At 41.8% G+C, this 19,772-nt stretch overlaps 3 protein-coding genes across 12 annotated transcripts; 1 reads left to right on the plus strand and 2 right to left on the minus strand.

The window, feature by feature from the left end:
* Window positions 1-1,011: 1,011 nt before the first annotated feature.
* tnfaip1 (tumor necrosis factor, alpha-induced protein 1 (endothelial)) lies at window positions 1,012-8,446 on the minus strand. 3 transcript variants are annotated; one of them, XM_080288508.1, is made up of 7 exons: window positions 8,254-8,446; window positions 6,777-7,132; window positions 5,741-5,910; window positions 4,204-4,287; window positions 3,879-3,931; window positions 2,125-2,320; window positions 1,012-1,698 (listed from the first exon to the last, which is right to left on the minus strand). In XM_080288508.1, the coding sequence occupies exons 2-7, from the start codon at window positions 7,021-7,023 to the stop codon at window positions 1,468-1,470; spliced, it is 981 nt and encodes a 326-aa protein (XP_080144634.1). In that variant the 5' UTR covers window positions 7,024-7,132; window positions 8,254-8,446; the 3' UTR covers window positions 1,012-1,467. The 3 variants fall into 3 exon arrangements, with proteins under 3 accessions (XP_080144634.1, XP_080144635.1, XP_080144636.1); XM_080288509.1 differs by lacking the exon at window positions 8,254-8,446 and adding an exon at window positions 7,286-7,312; XM_080288510.1 differs by lacking the exon at window positions 4,204-4,287 and having other exon boundaries at window positions 8,254-8,392.
* Window positions 8,447-9,669: 1,223 nt separating this feature from the next.
* Window positions 9,670-13,101, plus strand: ift20 (intraflagellar transport 20 homolog (Chlamydomonas)). Of its 2 annotated transcripts, none has more exons than XM_026192068.2 (5): window positions 9,670-10,015; window positions 11,325-11,462; window positions 11,546-11,631; window positions 11,787-11,890; window positions 12,372-13,101. In XM_026192068.2, exons 2-5 carry the CDS (start codon window positions 11,336-11,338, stop codon window positions 12,451-12,453), a joined length of 399 nt encoding a protein of 132 aa, XP_026047853.2. In that variant the 5' UTR covers window positions 9,670-10,015; window positions 11,325-11,335; the 3' UTR covers window positions 12,454-13,101. The 2 variants fall into 2 exon arrangements, with proteins under 2 accessions (XP_026047853.2, XP_026047855.2); XM_026192070.2 differs by having other exon boundaries at window positions 9,967-10,236.
* On the minus strand, window positions 12,861-19,595 carry lyrm9 (LYR motif containing 9). Of its 7 annotated transcripts, none has more exons than XR_013901229.1 (5): window positions 19,460-19,595; window positions 17,197-17,340; window positions 14,897-14,989; window positions 14,745-14,818; window positions 12,861-14,332 (listed from the first exon to the last, which is right to left on the minus strand). XR_013901229.1 is itself a non-coding variant. In XM_026192074.2 (4 exons), exons 2-4 carry the CDS (start codon window positions 17,320-17,322, stop codon window positions 14,801-14,803), a joined length of 237 nt encoding a protein of 78 aa, XP_026047859.1. In that variant the 5' UTR covers window positions 17,323-17,340; window positions 19,460-19,595; the 3' UTR covers window positions 14,641-14,800. The 7 variants fall into 7 exon arrangements, 4 of the variants coding, with proteins under 4 accessions (XP_026047859.1, XP_026047857.1, XP_026047858.1 ...); XR_003274416.2 differs by having other exon boundaries at window positions 19,507-19,586; XR_013901228.1 differs by having other exon boundaries at window positions 19,409-19,527.
* Window positions 19,596-19,772: the final 177 nt, after the last annotated feature.

Below are 19,772 nucleotides of genomic sequence, written 5' to 3' on the forward strand. Positions count from 1 at the left end.
GCAGGAACTAGACAGTATCTGTTTCCTGTAGCACAGTCAGGTTTGATCAGTCTATATGTGTGTGCACACTCGCCCTCTTGTGGCCAAAGATGGTATAACACATTTCCAGTGAACAGCTTTGTTCCATCATCCATTTAAGACTAAATGAAATTTTACATCCAGTTCTGTTTCACAAAGAAACTGTATATTTGGTCGGGACAGGCCAAGGGTTCAGCATTAGTGAGCATTATGCCCGCTATAATTTAATAATGACACCTGACTTGAACCCACAGGATGATGAGTGGATCCGTCTGTGTCACTGAAAGTGGGAACAAGCTCCAAGGCAGAGGACACAAGGTAAGTGTTGCAGTGAGTACTGTGATCCTGCAAAGGTACCAACACATTTGCTCTTTCAGCATTTATGCATCGGTGCTTTGGGTGAATAATAAAGAGCCGCAGTCATGCTGTAGCAGCCGTTCCTCCATCTGTGTCCGTTGCTTCAGGTGTTTCAATGCCAGCAGCTCAGAGTCACCATGGTTGACTTAGAATACGTGTTTGCACAATTTCCCTTTACACAAACACTTTGTATTGTACTCCATTACAAATGAATCAATATTAAACCTGTAAAAATCTTCAAAATACATACTAATGTCATTCAGGTGCGTTTCAGCAGGGACACGAGGAAAAGTTTCAGGACGCCGGCCCTCGAGGACTGGAGTTTGACACCTGTGCTTTAGAGCATCTCCCTGCTTCCCTTTTCCTTTATCCCGACGACAAAATCAACTCTCAGTAATGGAGAATCACCTTGTTGCTAGGTTCCTGTTTTTAAATGCTTGAATGACAAACAAAAACCCCAACAGTCCTCTGAAAATGGTCGAAGTTGTCTGAAGACTGAAAGCTGAGGCGTTAGAATAGCTCAGCATCAGCTGGTCTCCGAGTCGACTGCGTTTGAATCCTCTGACAGCTGAGCTCAAACCACAATAACACCTGCCTCCCACAAACAAAGACAAACAAATACAGAACAACACTAACTTTTATCTTAGAGGCTTTATGAAAAACTCCATTAAAACATCTTCGAGGCAAAGCATTTCCCGTAAATCCAACAGATTCGTCACCGGCAAACAACAACCTGGAAATGCGTCTGTGAAAAATACAGTCAATAAATGTGAAACGTGCTTTGCTGCTACGTGTGCTATGATGGTTCTAATAAACAGTGCATGGTAGAGGTTTTCTTTGTTGCACTTCAAAATGTAAATTTGATTAGAAAAGAAAAAGCTGCAGGTATTTGGTGTTTAACGCTGCTCTGAATCCTGATGATGTGTAAAGTAAGAATGAGCAGAGAACATCTACAGTCACGTGAGGTTTCACTGAGGCCATCACTTGCACCTCTGAGACGGCAGAAAGTAATAAAAAAAAAAAACATATGAGCATCCATCGGACTTTAAGTTCATCATCATCAAAAAAAAAGCTGCGGTCTGTCCAGCGGTCCTAGTGTCCCAGCTGCCTGTCGTCGTATGTGCTGTACCTCTTGACGTGGATTCTACGGACACGCTCGCGCAGTTCTGGACCTCCAGGCCCCTCCTCCTCCTCGCTGTGAGAGCCACAGTTGTTGTATCTCCGACGCGTGGCCTCGAGCAGGGAGTTGTCGGGCAGCGGCATCGTCTCGTAAAGCAAGGTGTTCAGAGTCTCCTCGTAGATTCGCGCTTCAGGGAATTCCACCTGAGAAGGAGTGATTGGAAGGAAACGTTGAAATCCCACCACCCAGCTTAGTCACATCACCTGGAGCGTCACAGCAGGTAAAGCAATCCACCTTTGCTGCCACTCACACCATACAAACTGTGCTTTAATGTTTTCTTACTTCCTTTTAGTTCACAAACTCAACGACCTGTATGTGTGTAAAAAAGCAACAAAGTGCACAAAGCTGCTATCAAACAAGAAGAGCTGGCAAACACAGCGCAGTCATCAGCATGCCGGCAGCAGAGCCTTCAGTCCAGCGTCCATGATGAAGGGTCAGAGGTTATGCCTGTGACCCAGAAACTATGCTGAGCACAATAAGAATCTAACTGGAGGAACTCGGTACCCCGAAGAAAACCCACAAAACACAAAGAGCAACACGGGAGATTCCCACCAGCCGCTCCGCCTCACCTTGGTCTGCTTCTTCTCAGTGGCGTAGACGATGGAGGTGCAGCAAACCTCAGCCAGCTTGCGACCCTGGCCATAGAAGGACCAGCAGCAGATCTCGTCCCCGATGACGTCTTTGATGAAGAGGATGCGGCCGTTGAAGCTGAGAGACAGCCGGTCGAACAGCTCGATGTTCTTCAGCAGGTGGTCGTCAGAGTTGCTGTTAGAGATGGCACGATACCACTTTTTTATGTCCGATACCGATACCGATATCATAAATTTGGATATCTGCCGATACCGATATGAATCCGATATAGTGTTTTTTAATCAACAAAACTGTTTTTTTAAATATCTTGCTGCATTTTGCAAGTCTGCAAGTTCATACTCAAGTTTATAACAACAACTACACTAAAGCTATTCTGTTATACCTGTATACAAAAAAAATATTTCATAGTTCAGCAATACTGATCAATCTAATAAACTTAGACCTACACCATCCTCCCTATTCTGGTATTTTAAAGAGTGCTTAGCGTAAATATTAAGCAACCTAACTAATAGGGTTCCAACTCCCAGCAACAAAAATAAATAAATAAAAAATAAGGAACCACCCCTCACGCGCCACCTCATGATGCTTAATCGACGTAATCAACCTTAATTTGATGCAGTGTGAAAAAAAATGCACAGAAATCAATTATTTTTCAAGAAATATTAAATAGATTCAACATCTTTCTTCAACAAAATTGCAGACTGCACAGATGGTACCTTCCCAAAGGAAAAAGTACTATAGCTTACTAGGGTATATATTAGACTTAATAGTCACTATATACAGTAATTGACTTCTATTCATTTTACATCAAATTAAAACTTTGGGTGTCAGATAATTATTTATTAAAAGCTCGACATTTTAAATGAGAATAAGAAAGAAAAGTATGTCTTTGTGCCCCTTTTTCCCTGTTCATGCCCTATCGGCCCCCCTGGCTAAACTTTGCTAGATCCGCCCCTGCACAGTTACCAGCGTCAGCTACGTAGAAAAAGATCCTGGTGTAGAAAGAAATATTAAATAAATTCTAACAACAGCTGATCAAGCTTAAACGTTCTGCTGTTGTTCAGCCGCTGGTTTCCTCTTTCTGGTGCAAAGTGGGCCAAAAACAAACAAGAGAGACGGACTAGCGACAGAAAAGCCGATCAGCTGATCATTTAAGCAGTTTCACGATTGAAGTAGCAGCCGGAGAGCGAGAGGCAGTCGCTTGTTAAGCTTAACGTGGGAATGCTTTACAAACATTCAGAGATGGACTTACACACTTGCTTTACTTCTCTCGGGGATAACTTTGTCGGAGATGAAATGCCAGGTTGCTAGCGAAGCTCCACATGCTATCCAGACCACCGACAGGTCCGGCATGCCACAGCTGCTCTATCACGTGATGCATACTGCTCCGACTGCTAACGTTCTGAGGTGAGTTACGGCGTGTTGCAAGTTTTGCGAGGTGCTTTCGTGATATTTAATGGATCGGATTACATTTTTTATTTTTCTCCGATATCCGATCCAGTAATTTAGGTCAGTATCGGACCGATACCGATACGTAATATCGGATCGGTCCATCTCTAGTTGCTGTTGAGATAAAGGCGGAGTGATGTAGAGCAGAGGTCCACGAGCTCAGTACAGTTTATCAGCTTCAAAACAACCAACAGTCTCCCCTCACAGAGTACTTTGAAAGGAAGGAAAACAATTGTTCTTGCATTACGAGAGCCAATAAGATCTTTGGAGGAACCTTTGTTACCTGGTGTAGGAGTACTTGTTGTTGCTTCTGTTGTATACCAGCTTCACGACAGGCTACCAGGAGCAAGCACAAAGATCAAACATCTGAATTCCACTGCGTTAATATTCAAGCAGGCATTTCAAATACTGCAAGAGTACTATAAAAAATAAAAAATAAATATACATGATGTGTTAGAGATCAGCTACAATGACGTTTTACTGACATGTTTCTGCTGTAACAATGAAAATGACCAAGGCTACACTGAAGCTATAATCAAAAACACATTGTTTCAGAAATGACAGCCTTACTTGATGCTGCAAAGACAACAGTGATGCTCTGCATGTACCTTGGTAGAAGACTGGATGAGCTTCTCTTCTTCCTTAATTGAGGTGACTACAGGTATAACACACATGGGCTGCTCTTTATTACCCTGTTAACAATAATTATAATTTACAGTTTACATCTGACATCATAACAGTCTTGCTTTTCCTGGAAGTTTAGCAATAACCAACCAGACAGAGGCTGATCCACAGAGACGTTTGTAGCTTCACACAGAACCTGAGACAAACTGTGGGTGGTTACAGTGGGCAGAGTTCTTACACAGGCCGTCGTTCCCGTCACAGCCCCAAACAGGACTCGGTGTTCCTGGCTGGAATTGGACCAGCAACCTTACACTTGCTAAGTAAATGTGAAAGCCACTACACTGAAGGCCAGCACTGTAACTCCTCAGTGACCACATGAGTAACAAACTAGAATTTGGGGAGTCACATGATCAGACACTGCTCGCTTTACACCTCCGATATTTCTATTTTTTTAAAGTCAACAGCGAGATGAATATTTGAGAGCTTCGAAAAAGATATTTTATCTCCAAATGTTTTCTTCTCAGCACTTTCGTGGCTCCTGCACAGCAAGAACAGAGTAACGTGTTTCCAGCACACAATACCAAAAGCCTTCACTAAATTCAAAAACACAGGGACTGTGTCACAGGCGAGACGGAGCTCATCTTTGGGCCTGCACGTCTGCCAGGTGAACTGGCATTTATAGATAATCTCACTGCTAATGCAAGGAACAGGTTGACAGGAGTAACCACAGAGGTTACATCATGGAGAACCGGAGCCCTGCTGTGTTCATCACCTGATCCCAGAGCTGAAGATCAGACTAAAGGCTGCGTCCACACAACCAACAAGAATCAGTAATCTTATGATTATTAATGATGACGATAATGTGCTAATATGAGGGTCTAGAGCTACTCACATTTGTGTAAGCTTACTTAGATCACAGTTTGGCACTTGAAAGTAGTTTCCAGTATTTCATTTTTGGGTACTGAAGCGCTGCAGTCTGAAGAGCAACAAAGTGCCCAAACACTGTGTGGACCGTACGAGTCCGTATCAAATCAAACTGTATTTATACAGCACATAGTAAAACAACAGTGTTGACCATAGTGCTTCACAGTCAGTAAAAGCATGAGACAATTAAAACAAACAATAAAACAGGACAAACAAACACACAACAAGCTAAAACAGCCAACTAGTTAGAATCAAAGGCCAAAGTAACAAGATAAGTTTTAAGACGTGATTTAAAAGACTGGATCGACTCGGCAGTACGAACATGAACAGGGAGGTTATTCCAGAGGTGCCACGGTTGCAAAGGCCCGGTCACCGCTCGACTTCATTCGAGACCTAGGTTGTGCTAGGAGCCTGTGATTGGATGATCTAAGTGCTCTGTTGGGATTGTATAAGTGGAGGAGTTCAGAGAGACAGCTGGGCGCTAAATTATTCAGAATTTTAAAAGTGAACAAAAGCATTTTAAAATCTATGCGATATTTAACAGGGAGCCAATGTAGTTTGGCTAAAACCGGAGCAATGCGTATGGATGGAACTGACCTGCAGCGAGTTTTGGCAGAGCTCCACTAGGCCCTGGACGAGGAAATGCTTTGCCTCGACCAGCAGCTCCTGGACGGCCTGTCGACCTTTGGGTAAGGCAACTCTGCCATCTCGAAGGTAACACAGGATGCTGCCAAAGTGCTTCCCGCTGCGGTCGATCAGGATCCAACCTGAGCAAAGAGACAGTGCTGAGAACATGGACCTGCTGTGGCACCTCAAAGGAAACAGCGTGTAGCCGACATGGCAGCAAACCCAGCATCTCTGAGAGGAAGCTGTGTGCAAGTCTCGCTGGTGTTACTGCTGTCAAAATGTCTTATCCACTGTTGGACCGGCCTTTTATTATCAAGCCCATAGGTTTGTATTTCAGACACCCTCGGACACATTCACGGAGACCTGTCTCTAGCAAATTAGAAAGGTCATAAAACTTTATATTTTAACTGGTCTGTGCAATTTCTGCGGCTTGCTGCTAAAACCTTGTTGGTAAACATCACTGTGAAACTTTTCTGCACGAGTTCATGGTAAACATGTTCCCGTTCGTGTAAGAAAAAGCATATATGAAGCTTTAGAAGACGACTAAGCATTTCCTCTTCTGTGCTTGTCTGGGTGCAGATGTCAGAGTCCGACTATCAACAGCTGACAAGTCTGATATCAAATAGAGTTTAGATCAGTGCAACTCTGCAGATGAACTTCTCTATAAGAAAGACGTCTGCTGAAAAACTAATTGTTGCATAGTTGACGTCAACTAGCATTTTCCACAAAGGACAGAGCGAGTTTAGAGCATGCCTCCCCACTATCCAAAAGCACCTGTTGTTCAATCAGTACAGATTGAAATAAATGAATAAATACTGGCAGCTAAAATTTAATTCAAAGTGACTGAAATTTAAAGTCAAGCTTGGATTCGTGAGCCAGAATCTTGACTTAAACATTTAGTGGAACTTTTGTAATCTTTCCTACTTTAAACACAGTGAATGTATGCATGCAGTGTATGTGAGGTTATACTTTGGGAAACTTGTATCTGCAGCTCAGAAATGCTCACCGTCTTTATCTGTGAACACTTCCTTCTTTCCACTGAACATAGCCTTCAGCATGGAGTTTTGCTTGGTCAGCACCTGCAGCGTCGTATAAAACAGCATCCCTCCAACGTTGAGCCGAACATACTTGTTGCCTAAGCCCACTGCTCCGTGATGACTACAGGTCTTGGTCTTGGGACAAGCCAGAGGAAGGTCTGGGGAGGTGGTTTCGGACTTGCTGAGGTCCTGGGGTAGGCAGCTGTCCCCAGACATGTCCCTTTGGAGATAGATGACCACCCTGCAGATGGAGGTCCGCAGGTCCCCCGCCGTGTTGACCACTATTGATGAGGCCGCCACAACCTCCTGGTGCTCCAGGTCATTCCTGAAAAACAACAAAACAAACAAGAGTCCTGAATTACACCCCAACATTCTCTGTGGAGCTACACGGAGGTCAGCGTTGATCAAAACTGTTGCATTAATCATATAAAACACGCAGAGATGGAGGGGAATCTGCCCAGCCCAGAGTGGAAACCACCTGCCCTACTGCCATCTCTCCCTCAGAGGAATGAGGCTGGACCGGAAACTGAAAGGGTGGGGAGGGGGCACATATCATTAGTCACTGAAAAGGGCCACATAAAAAGCTTAAATCGCGTTTTATGTTTTTCTCGGGAAGGGTAGTAAAAATATTTATTTTTCAACTTTAAAATTTGTAATTTTTTTTTTTTGTTTTTTTTTTTGTATTTGATCTGTTATTGTATATTTTACACATGTTTGTATGCGATATTGTATTTGTTTTAAATGTTATATACCTATGTGGTATGTGACTTTTGTTGCTATGATGCCAGGTCTCTCTTGGAAATGAGATTTTTAATCTCAATGAGATTTTTTACCTGGATAAATAAAGGATTAATAATAAAAAAAATCACTAATAACGAGTAAAAGGCTAATAACAATAATCTCGTACAGCTTTTGTTGAGTGCGCATGTCAAAGAAAGAGACCGTTTAGCAGCAGAATGACTTTCAGCAAACTAACCAGATGCGTTCACGTGTCAGTGGGGGGGGTCAGGTCACTCGGCATGCTTTGTTCGGTCGAAACGTTATTATGTACTCATTTCACACCGTTACGTTATTACCGATAATTCACCGGATTCTTGAAATACTAACGCTACTGGATTATTAGCTTTGCGTCAATGTTTCACAGCTAGTTCCTGCGCATGTGTTTCGCTAAGGTTAGCTAATGTTTGAGCAGGATGTCAAGACTTCGAACGCGAAAACCTGGAAATCCTAGATCTTGAAAATGTGTTTGTGTGAGCACGTTTTGAATCTATTCAAAGATAGCAAAGCTTAAATATCACGCAGAGAAACTTTACGTTGCCAAGTAAGTGTGTCACACTCAACAAGTCACATGAAACTGACAGATTTCAGTGGAAAGCTTAACGTTGTCGCCCTTCTCTACATCCTGAGAGTAAACGACACTAAATACGTCTGCAAACATTTACTCACCGACCTCCCTGCGCTGTATTTCAGTTGTTAGATAAATGTACACAAGCAGTCAGCTTTATCGCCGCTGCGTAAGAAAAAGAAGTTCAACCAACTCAAGCCCACGCCTTCTTCTTCCACCGAGTTTACTAGTGATGTGTCGGTCGCGAACGAAACGGCTCTTAGAGCTGGCTCTTTGACGTGAACGACACGAGCCGGCTCCTTATCGCGAGCTGTGGGGTTTGTTTTTTTCTTTCTCTCACCCTCTCTCTCTCTCACCCTTTTCCTGCTTCACTCCACAGAGCCTTGTGCTTTGCGCTGGGCAGAGGGGGGAGGGGCGGTAGTTACACTCAGTAGCACAGGAACAGCGCAGGAGGGAGAGAGAGAGAGAGAGAGAGAGAGAGAGAGAGCAGGGACAACAACATCACATAAGAAAGGTATAGTAATCATCCACAACTATTTTCAGTTGCAGATGATAAAGGATTCAGAAAGTTTATTCATGCAGGTCCATATAACAGAGAATGTGCATCTTCTTTTTGTTTTCATATTTTTTCATATTTATATTTAATTGTGTTGTGGTTTGCAGTGTTTTGTGTTGTTTCACTTTAATTTTGTTTAAAAGGAAAAAGCTGAAAATTTAAATAGTTAAAAGTTGAAATGTAAATAGTTGTTTTTTGTATTATATGATTTATTTATTACATTTTATGTGGAGTAAATAAACCAAAGTATATTTACGGTGGCCCCCAGAGACAAAGCACGTACAGACTCCAAAACATGTACAAACCCCGAAGCACGTACAAACTCCAAAACACATAAAAACTCCAAAACACGTATAAAACACAACAGAAGTGCTCCAGGATGCTAGGGGGCAGAGTTGAGCTTTTGTGGCTACACAAGCCAGGAAGTACAAACGACTGGATTTGGTGTGTGGTAGTAACAGGTAAATGAACATATTTTAAATTATTTGAATATATATGAGTGCTTGTGTATAAATACACAAACAATACACATATGCTTTCAATTGTGTAATTTAAGTGATCTAGGTAGCTCTGTTTTGGAAGTTCAGTTAACGCTAGAAATGTGCTTTGGAGTTTGTACATGCTTTGGAATTTGTACATGCTTTTTGGAGTTTGTATGTGCTTTGTCTCTAGGGGCCACTGTATATATTTACATATAAACATATATAAATAAAACCATGTGTTTTTTTGCATAATTTTATATTGTTGTTAATAATTAATTAATTAAAGCAACAAAACAACCTGAAGATCCGGTTGGAAGCCGAAAGAGCCGGTTGGAAGCCGAAAGAGCCGGCTCTTTTTATTGAGACGAGCCGAAAGAACCGGTTCTCTAAAAAGCTCCGGAAATCCCATCACTAGAGTTTATGCTGGCCAGGCCTTCAATTGCAAAGCACAATGCTGCCCTCGTCCGTCAGTAACAGGTATTGCAAGACAAACTGCCCTGCCTTCATTGGATTGGAATGTTCGTGTACACGCCAGTCCCGTTCCATTTCATTCAGCTGTCACGCCTCCCACAGGTCTTACCTTGGTTTTTCAGTTTTAACTCTTTGTTGTGACTGTAGGAAGCACCTTTTATAAAATACAGAAGTGCCTTCATAGTATAGGGCTCTGGATGAGGCAGGTTACGGAAACAAACGCGCACACACACAAACACAGGGAGGAGCGTTTGGTTTCCCTGGCAGCGAGAAGATGAGGAGGAGCTTTGGTTGGTTGTTACTCTGCCACATAGTCAAACAACAGAGAACCATCTGTGACTGCGGTTAGAAGAGGTAAAATCACACGTACAAGCGTTTTTAAATCATATTAGGGGTTAATGAAACCGTGTTGTCCTCGTAGGTTTATTAGCTTTAACGGGGTTAATGTGTTGCGTCCAACTAGCGTTAGTGAGCAGCTTAGCTAACTAGCTATTTGAATTAGCTAACTAATTTTAGCAAGCTAGCTAACAGTGTTAGCCTGTGTCACAGTTAGTGATTTCGACTGGCAGGAAATAGTGAGTAATACTACAGCTTTCTTTTGTTTTACTTACTCAGACTGTTTATAACGTTTTTGTACATTCAAATAAGTTAAGGTTAGTTTCCATTGTATCCGATGTTAATGTGATTCTGATGACTTGCACTGGAGAAGCCTGTAGTTATGTGTACGTGTTTATTTGATGATAATTTGACCGTGAATAGAGCTGCTTGTAAAATGTTCGTTTCGAACCTGTCTCTCACTGAAGACCACAGTTCAACGAAAAGTTCATTTTGCATGAACGGACCATATGTTACCGTTAGTGGCTAAACGTGACTGGACGTGCAGACATACAGTCAAAAACAAGGCTCCGACGTCTGGTTGGAAACACTGACGTCATGTGACCATGGCTAACTGAGGTCTTCGGTTTCAAACAGGTGGCTTCCCTGCGGCGATATCTTTGATTGTTAGCCAGTAGAACAAACATGATGACACTAAACTCCCAGAAACCTTCAGTCAGCAGCAGCAGAAACAACCACAGCACAGGGCTCAACAGATAGTGCTGTGGCACTATAGACGTAACAGTGACCTCACTAGACCTTCCAGTTTAGTTTGTTGGTTTCTTTACCTGCAGTTTGATCTATTTTGTGACTTTTGATGTTTTGGAAGACTGCAAATAATGAACAAAAAGACAGTATTATTCTAATTATTTTATAACTTATGTATATAATATATAATAATGTTATTATATTGTTGTTGTTAGGCGCCATAGGGTGAGACTCTATATGTCACTGATCTGTCACAGGGCTAACACACAGAGACAGACAGCCATTTGCACTCACCGTCACATCTATGGGCAATTTTGATTCAGTTAACCTAACCCCACTAACTGCATGTCTCTGTGGGAGGAAGCTGAAGAAAACCGATGCAAACACAGTGTTAGTAAATGAGGGCCAGATGAAGTCATCTGTACTGTAAGATTTTATATCGGGCTGGAAAGCCTGCTAACTACAGTAGCAGTTAAAGGACTTGTTCTGGATGCTGATATCAAAGCTATATGTTTTATCCGTGTTTAACTTCTCTCATGCCGGTCTTCCTCTATCACTCTTTCTGTCTCCTTTGTGGCAGGCCCCGTGGCCATGGCTACAGACCCATTAGCTGAGGCAGGCTTTTATTTTGATGAACTCAACAAGCTGCGAGTGTTGGAGCCTGATGTCAGCCAGAAGACTTCAGAGCTCAAAGAAGAGTGCAAAGAGTTTGTGGACAGTAAGCACAGATCACATTTAGTTTAACCTGTTCTCCTAACATTAGCAGGTCCTGCATCTACAGACACGTGTTCTTCTTTACAGAAATTGGCCAGTTTCAGAAGATAGTGGGAGGTCTGATTGAGCTCGTGGATGAACTGGCAAAAGAAGCAGAGACAGAAAAGATGAAGGTAAGCTCGATATTTGAAGACTTTTCATTGGCTCTTGCAAAAGAAGTTGTAGTGCTCGTGTACTAAAGCTTTATAACATCTGAGTGTGTCTGTATGATATGTGATCATGAGAATGAGACTTTTATCAGGTATGATTCTGTGTTATTCTCCTTCAGGCCATTGGAGCCAGAAACCTGCTGACGTCTGTAGCAAAGCAAAGAGAGGCCCAGCAGCAGCAGCTTCAGGCTCTCATAGCAGAGAAGAAGATGCAGCTTGAAAGGTAATATAGGAAAAAAAAGAGTGGGTAGAGACACCCATCTGTGCAGGACAGTAGGCTATGATGTCCCATGTGTATAATCGGGGATATGACAATTCTCCAAAACCTTAGTGTTTTTGTTTTTGTTTGTTTTTTTTACAGGATGTGAAACACAATAGGAAAAAAACACATGTAGCATAAACTTTCCAGCTTTCATCAGACCAGCACGCTCCATGTTGTTGTCACACAGTTATACAATATTGCATTTATATTGTATTCCAATGTTTAATTGTAACACTCCTAAAAAAATTATAATAGTACTTGTGTGTGCCTAAATAAAGGCCTTGTGTGGAGAACATATATATTTTCTGTGCAGGGTAGAAACATTTCCATACACATGCTAGCGGAGGAGGCCCAGTGCTGTCCTAATGTGTGGTAGGCGTAAGTAAAGGATAGTCAGGTATCCCTTTCTTATGTCTGTCTGCTGTTTTCTGTTGTGTCCCAGATATCGTATAGAGTACGAAGCTTTGTCCAAAGTGGAGTCAGAGCAGAACGAGTTCATCGACCAGTTTATTCTCCAGAAGTAAGAACTCCCGAGACCAAACAGTCTGCGACTTTCCTCAGTGCCTATCCCATTTTCAGAGAACTACTCCGCTGCAGCTCCTTTTCCGAAGCAGTCCCAAAACTCTGACGTCACGGACGCCTCCTCCTCTGACGTGCTGTGTGTGAACTGACTGCCTGCTGTTTCCCACTGTGGACAGCAGGTGTGTGCATTTACATTGCAGCTTCACGTGCTCACCTCTGCTGGCATCAAGTGTCTCAACATGTCACACCAACACTGAAGACGATGGAGCTATTTATACAAAGAGAACCTATTTATACTATTTATACTTTAGTCTGTATATCTAGTTTTATTACTTTTTGTATCAATGGAGATTAATACTGCATGTGCACGTAGCTGTAAATAAGTTTCAGTTCAAGAAAAATGAGCAGATCAGGATGTTTTTGTTTTATTCCATTGGTTGGTGAGGCCAGTACATACGAAACATTCTCATTGTTTTCTTGTATGTGTATCCTTGTTATCCAGCATTTATTTGAGAAAAATGGTTATACTTGAATACTGTATGTTGCACAGAAGTATCACCTTTGCCTCCAAGCTGTAGAAGAGATGCGTGAGCAAAGTTTAACAATGTGCAATTAAGTATTGTGTTAATAAAGATTACGTGATATGCAAATATTCTGGCACTGTTTTACCTCACATAGGGAAGAAAGCATGTCACAAGCCTAAAACTGCAGAGGGCAGTTCACGTGTGCTTTTATATACTGTAGGTCCACGGATGGAGTCACCTAAACTCCTTCCTGGTTGTGACAAACTGGCTGAAATCTGATCTCGAGTCAGTTCTTTTTCTTCTTTCAGTACTTAAATAGCAACACTTGAAAATCCTCATTTACTAAAAGAAAAGAGAAATATCTTTGCTTCCCCTGCAATCCTGGATCGGACACCCTCCACTGATGCAACATGAGAGCAGCTTTTCTATTCGTCCAACCACCGACTACACATTGACCTGCAAATCTGCTGAAACAGGCCTTTAGGATCTAACCCAGGAAGTCTGAAAGGGCAGCCTGACAGCTAAAGTACACTTTGAATGATTTTCTTTCAGGTGGTTAACATTGATTTTGTTGTTGACACCATCAATAGGAGTACATTATATTACACGGTCTGCTTTTTCAAACGTGTCCATCACCACTGTGTGCAGTACACTGACCGTAGCACTCACTTGTCCCACGTTTTGTCACGTTCCAGCCTTTTTCCAAACTAGATTCATTTTTCACTTTAAATTTCGACACACAACACACCATAACCCCGTGCAGTCAGGTCGTACTGTAAATATGCGAACTGTTAAAGGTGGGATATTTTTAATTGGTGACACGATTGTCCTCCAAGCGTTGCAACAGATTAGTAGTATTGTTGTTGGATGATGAAATGTTTTTCTCCCTTTTGTTTGAAGTCGTCTTTACTAAAGTCAAACGTGTCCAAACAACAGACGTGAGATTTGAAGTTGTGCGTTCAGTTGTTTGTTTTTCTCCATGATGCTGCAGAAGGCACAGAGTCACGTGACAACACAGAATTTAAAAAAACTGAAATAACCGACACGGGAAAGATCAGGTGGATTAGAGATTCCCAGTGTCAGTTTTGATTCCTTTTTGACTGCCCAGCTCTAGTAAGGAACACAGCTGATTTGATGCTAGCTGTCTCAAACAAAGTAGTAAAGTGTGTTTCAGTACTTCCATACCAGACTTTTACTATTAACAAGTACGGGCAGCGATATGTTAGCAGCTGTACTTGCTGCCATCTTCCATGTTCTCCTTCTTCTTCAGCATGGAAGATAATCTAGAAGCCTTGTCGGTCGTATGTCGTCCCCTTCAGTTCTGCTTCTACATCATTACATACGCAGCCTGAGGAACCTACGGCAGTAAAGGAAAAACAAACAAAAAACAAGTACTGTAGCATTTTTCACAGTTCTGGTACGAACGTTAGTACCTTTCTTAGTAGGCTGTAAACATATTTAAAGTTTTAAACGTGCATTAAGGTGGGAGCCATGCTCAGACAACACTGGACCAACTACTACGTGTGTTCATCATTCAGACACAGAGGCTGTAGAGGACATTGATATGTATATAAAGCATAAAACCATGAACTCTTTGTAGTTCGCTGAATAGTTTCAGTTTCCATCTCCTGTTCGACTTTTGCTCCAAGGAACAAACCAACTAAGTTCATGATTGCACATTTAATGGCATAGTTTGAGAACAGTATTTACAGCGAGTCATCCCTCAAAAAAACCATAACACCCTGAGCACTCGCAGACAGGGACAGCACCTTCACCAGTGTGACTCCAGGACAGCCCTGCAAAATGCACCGCCGTGGACACGCGCTCATTTCTTCTTGGTATACTGTGAATGACAAACGAAATGAACATTACGCTTTATGTTCATGTGTCACCTTGGAGGTCTTCTTTCCTTTATCCTTACTTTATCAAGAATCCAGTCAGCATCTGCAATCGCTCTCTGGATGATCATCTGTGTCCTCTCAGGGTCGTCTTCATCTGAGTGGCTGTTGTAACCCTGGAAACAAACAGCAAACAAAGACTTTATGATCTTGGCAGAAACTACTTTCAGCAGTAATGATGATGATGATACATTAATGGTGCATGAGTCACAGTTATTGGTTGTTATGGTGACCATAAACATGTCAGCACTATCTAATAATACAAATCAATAGTGCAGCACAAAGGTCAAAGGTCGGGAGTTTGCCTTCACAGGAAACGGCTCGTTAACAATTCAACTGTTCTACTGCTGCTGCCAGCCAATCACATCACAACAGAAACCGAAAATAAGGTTAGCGATGAAGGCAGCGTTAGATGGGCCTCTTCACGTCACTGCAACAACCGTTTGTAGAACTGTGCACGAGTTATTTTTAAGATATTTTGTTGCTTTTCTCCATTTTATATTATATCTGTTTAAAAATGGTCAGATTTTTAACATTTCTGTTGACTTAAAATACACAACACACGTGTCTAAAGTGGTCAGTATGGACTCTAAGACTGGGGTTTTCAGTACAGTCAACAAAAGATGAATTGTATTCACCATCACCCAAATCTCCTGACACAAGTCATTTCTAATCCCCATAACGATATAATCACAATATTGGCGTTTTCTGTAAATTCAGTGAATAGTTTATATAACCAACACATTGAAAGTACTGCTCGTTTTTTACTTCATTGAAATAATAAAAAGTTAAATAAATATGATTATTGTAGGAGCCATAATTGAATGTATTGAATTTTGATGATCACTGGGTTTTTATTTGTTTGGTTGTTATGGGAGTCACGTGGGTGCTAGCGGTGACATAAATGGGCGTTGTCAGTCTGTCATTCACGGGTTTTGATTTTGACAGAGAGGAGGGCTGGGTAGCCGTAGTTTTTGTTGACCGCTGCACTACATGTTTGCTTCGTTATATTAGAGCCTGTGATGTTGTAAGAGTTTGAATCAGGAGCCGATGATACTACTCTGTAAAAATCGCAAAGCACTTTAATAAACAAGCAAACAATTCCACCTCTCGCATTATTGCGTAAAGTTGACAGCGCGTCAGGCAAATAGGCAGGCTTCATCCCCGGCCTCTAGCGACTGTGGAAGTCGCTACAATTATAAATACACCCCACACAGTCACGTGTTGTGTGTTTTGATCAGTGAACAAAACCATATATGTATATTTATCTTCGGGATTCTTTGTGCTTCTCATTCGCAAACACGCGATTCTTGCTTAGGTGGTGTCAGAGGTCTGTGGTGTGGGTGTCTGTGGAGGGGGCCGGGTCGGCACAGTTTTCTGCTCCATGTCAGACTCGGTTACAGAGGTAACCCCTCGTCTAGCAACGAGCCCCTCGATTTGTTTTGTATGCTCCTTCTGTGTTGCCGTGGTGACTACTGTCGGTGCAAAAGTATCGCAGTTATCGGTGTATTTCACACAATACAAAATAAACTGTCGAGTATAATATGAAACAATCGGCTTTGTCATTTGATATATTTCATCACATCACACGGCCATAAATTCAGTTTTATTTATAAAGCGCTACTCTCCTCAAGGCACTTTATATTGTAAGATCAAGACTCTACAGCAGGGGTCGCCAATCCCAGTCCTCAAGGGCCGGTGTCCCTGCAGGTTTTAGATGTGTCCTTGATCCATCACAGCTGATTTAAATGGATAAATGACCATCTCAACATGTCTCGAAGTTCTCCAGATGCCTGGTAATGAACTAATCATGTGATTCAGGTGTGTTGACCCAGGGTGAGATCTAAAACCTGCAGGACACCGGCCCTCATGGACTGGGATTGGGGACCCCTGCTCTACAGTAATACAAAGATTACTGAATTATCCCGAAAACACACCAGGTTGGGTGGGTCTCTTCCTGTTAAAGTGACGTTCTTCCTCCCCACTGTCACCCTGTGATCATGTGACTGTTCTCTCTTTATTAATGCCAGGTCCCTAAAATAACTATTGCTGTGAACTGGTGCTTAATAAAGACGGCTCACTAATTCTGCATTGAGACAATTTTCATCGTTTTCCCGATCCTCACTATGTGCAGGATTATATGAATACTTCATGAGCACAGATTGATTCTCAATGAGCTGTTTAAAACCATTTCTCTGTGTCAGATGTGATGTAGCTCAGTTAGTCTTGTCACACAAGAGTCCAAAAGGTATTAAAGTTACCGTCACAGTTTCACTTGGAAAACATTTTGCTTGTCATTGATCGGTGCATAAGATGACCTCACCTGTCTTATGGCATGTCGGTAGTGTTGTTGCATTGCTGTGGATGGTAACTGCCTGCAGCACCTGAGCAGGTATCGATACAGCTGCAATGGAGTGTGGACCAACTCGGCTCCAGCTAAAGGTGGCATCCCTTCCTGGTTAAACAGCTGTTGGTAAAAATAAAAACAGACTCTATGTGTAGACTGCAGATGTGAGAACATCTGGGCTAAGTGTGTGTCAGCAGGGGAAAGCACATGCGTTTTAATATAATGTTGTGAAGCTTTTATAGAGATGATTCCCCAACAGCAGTAACACCAACAAGATGCCTGGAAACATAAATCTGGTACAGGCATGTGGTTAGTGATTTCAGACAGACGAAGCATTAGTAATGCCAACACCAGTGTTGTGCCAAAAACTGATTTCAAATGTTTCTGTGTTTTTTATGTGTAATATCTTTATGTATGTTGGTTAATAGACTTCAGTGAACAGAATACTCTGAAAAAGACATTTTAAAAGTCAACAAGATGTTTTTTTTTAACTGGAAAAATTAAGGATATATAAACGTCACTGCCAAAAAACGACTGCAGCTTCTACCTTGTGACATGAATGTTGTTTGTGCCTCAAGATGACCTGATAGCATTCATGAGGGATACATTTGACATTTGTTTCACATATTACAGAGCAACAAGTTATTTATAGCAGTTTAAATACGAGCTATCATTTTTTGGCACAACACCGGCCTGGATCAGAAGGACACTGGCTAGCTTGTGAGGTTTTGTGTAGGTTTGGCGCCCTGGGGAAAAGAGAGCTGGGCTAAAGTAGTTCAAAGTACATTAAAAATAATAATACTGACAAATGGAGATTAGGGCTGCCACAAACGATTATTTTGATAGTCGACTAGTCACCGATTATTTTTGCGATTAGTCGACTAATCAGATCATCATCCATTGGACATACAGCGTACAGCTTATTGCACCAGCAGCATCTGGTCTTATATAACTATCATTAGCTTACAGCTTGAAGTGTTTGTGCTAACTAAAAATAAAGACAAGATGGTAGTTTATTAATTTTTAATGAAATTTGCAGATTGTTTCGGTGAAGTTTAATAAACTCCTTGCTTTCTAAAATATAACAGGACACCGGAGTATATTCTCCAGCGTCTCACACTTCTGATAATCAGCTGTCTGCTTGACAGTTTTAGCTGTGCAAAAACTATAACTTTAATCTCAGCCAAACCGATTTACTCAGGAACAAATAAAACACTAAAGAAAGCCAAACTAACATTTTTAAGTTATCTAAGTGACTTATATATATGTTTAACCTGACTAGCGAAAGACGGCGGTGGGTTTGAAAACGATCTGCCGGGAGTCCGGTGTTCTCACGGCTCTAGTTAGCCTTGCCCCCGCCTAGCTAACGAGCTAGTAGGTAAGAGACGTCTCCGAAAACGTCGGAGCGCTTTTGAAAATATGTGGTGTCTTGATAAACTGAGCAGATATTTGAGGTTTACACAGCTACATTCTCGCCTGAAAATATGTTAAAGGTTTATTTTGTGACCCAGAAAGAATAATAAGAGTAAAGTTAAAACTAACTAGCTGCCGCCATTGTTGACAGCTGCGCTATGAATTCTGGGACACAGCTTCTTCTTCTTCGGGGTTTAACGGCAGCTGGCATCCTTGTACATGCAGTGCTGCCATCTTCTGTTTCAGTCCGTTATTACACTCTTAAATCCTGCTACTCATTCCTGCGTCCTTTGTGATCTTACAAAGCTTCAAACGATGCGTCGACTATTAAATTAGTCGTCGACGATTTTAATAGTCGACATAATCGTGACTAGTTGACTAATCGTGGCAGCCCTAATGGAGATACAAGAATACCTCAGATACAGCAGAGACGTGGACACCATAAAGATCACCTATCAGCCACAAACATGAAACAGTGTCCATCATTCAGTTTCCAGTTAATCAAGCAGGACTACTCTCAGTTAGCCAGCTAACTTGGAAACTTATTCCAATGTAGCAATATTAAAAATTAAAAAGCTCCACGTGGCAGTAAAATATTCAGGTTTCGCTCTCGGTGTTTAGAAATTGCTTTCATCCTGACCTTCCAGGTTTACGCTTGGCTGCTCTGGATGTAAACAGTGTTGCTAACTGAGGCTAGCTACTCCCTGACAGAAGCATTCTTTTCCACAGGTCGGAGACTACACTGTTACTATAAAGCACGCGTGGGTATGCTTACTGTAGCTGTCAGGGTGAACGAAACATCACAAACTCTCCTCAGTGTTCTTACCAAACGTCTATGACCACTGCATTCATAAGCTCCGACTATAATATTACCCGGATGTACTTGATGCCCCGTCTTCTTCTATGGTTGACAAATGTGTTACATTGAAAGAGCATCGACTCCTGTTGTTGGATCTATAAACTACAAACATAGGTACACACATCTGTACCTAAAGAGTCAAAGTAATGTGTAATACATAAGCTTTGGTCATTGTTCATAAAGTCGTGTTTATCTCATTTAAGACCTGAGGATTTGTCTAATGTTCTGGTACATGACTGTAGCTCAGAGTAGATCATCCAGATCTTTCTGTGGATTGTCC

This window comes from Astatotilapia calliptera, chromosome 14, assembly GCF_964374335.1.
Source record: "Astatotilapia calliptera chromosome 14, fAstCal68.1, whole genome shotgun sequence".
NCBI classification, from domain to species: Eukaryota; Metazoa; Chordata; class Actinopteri; order Cichliformes; family Cichlidae; genus Astatotilapia; species Astatotilapia calliptera.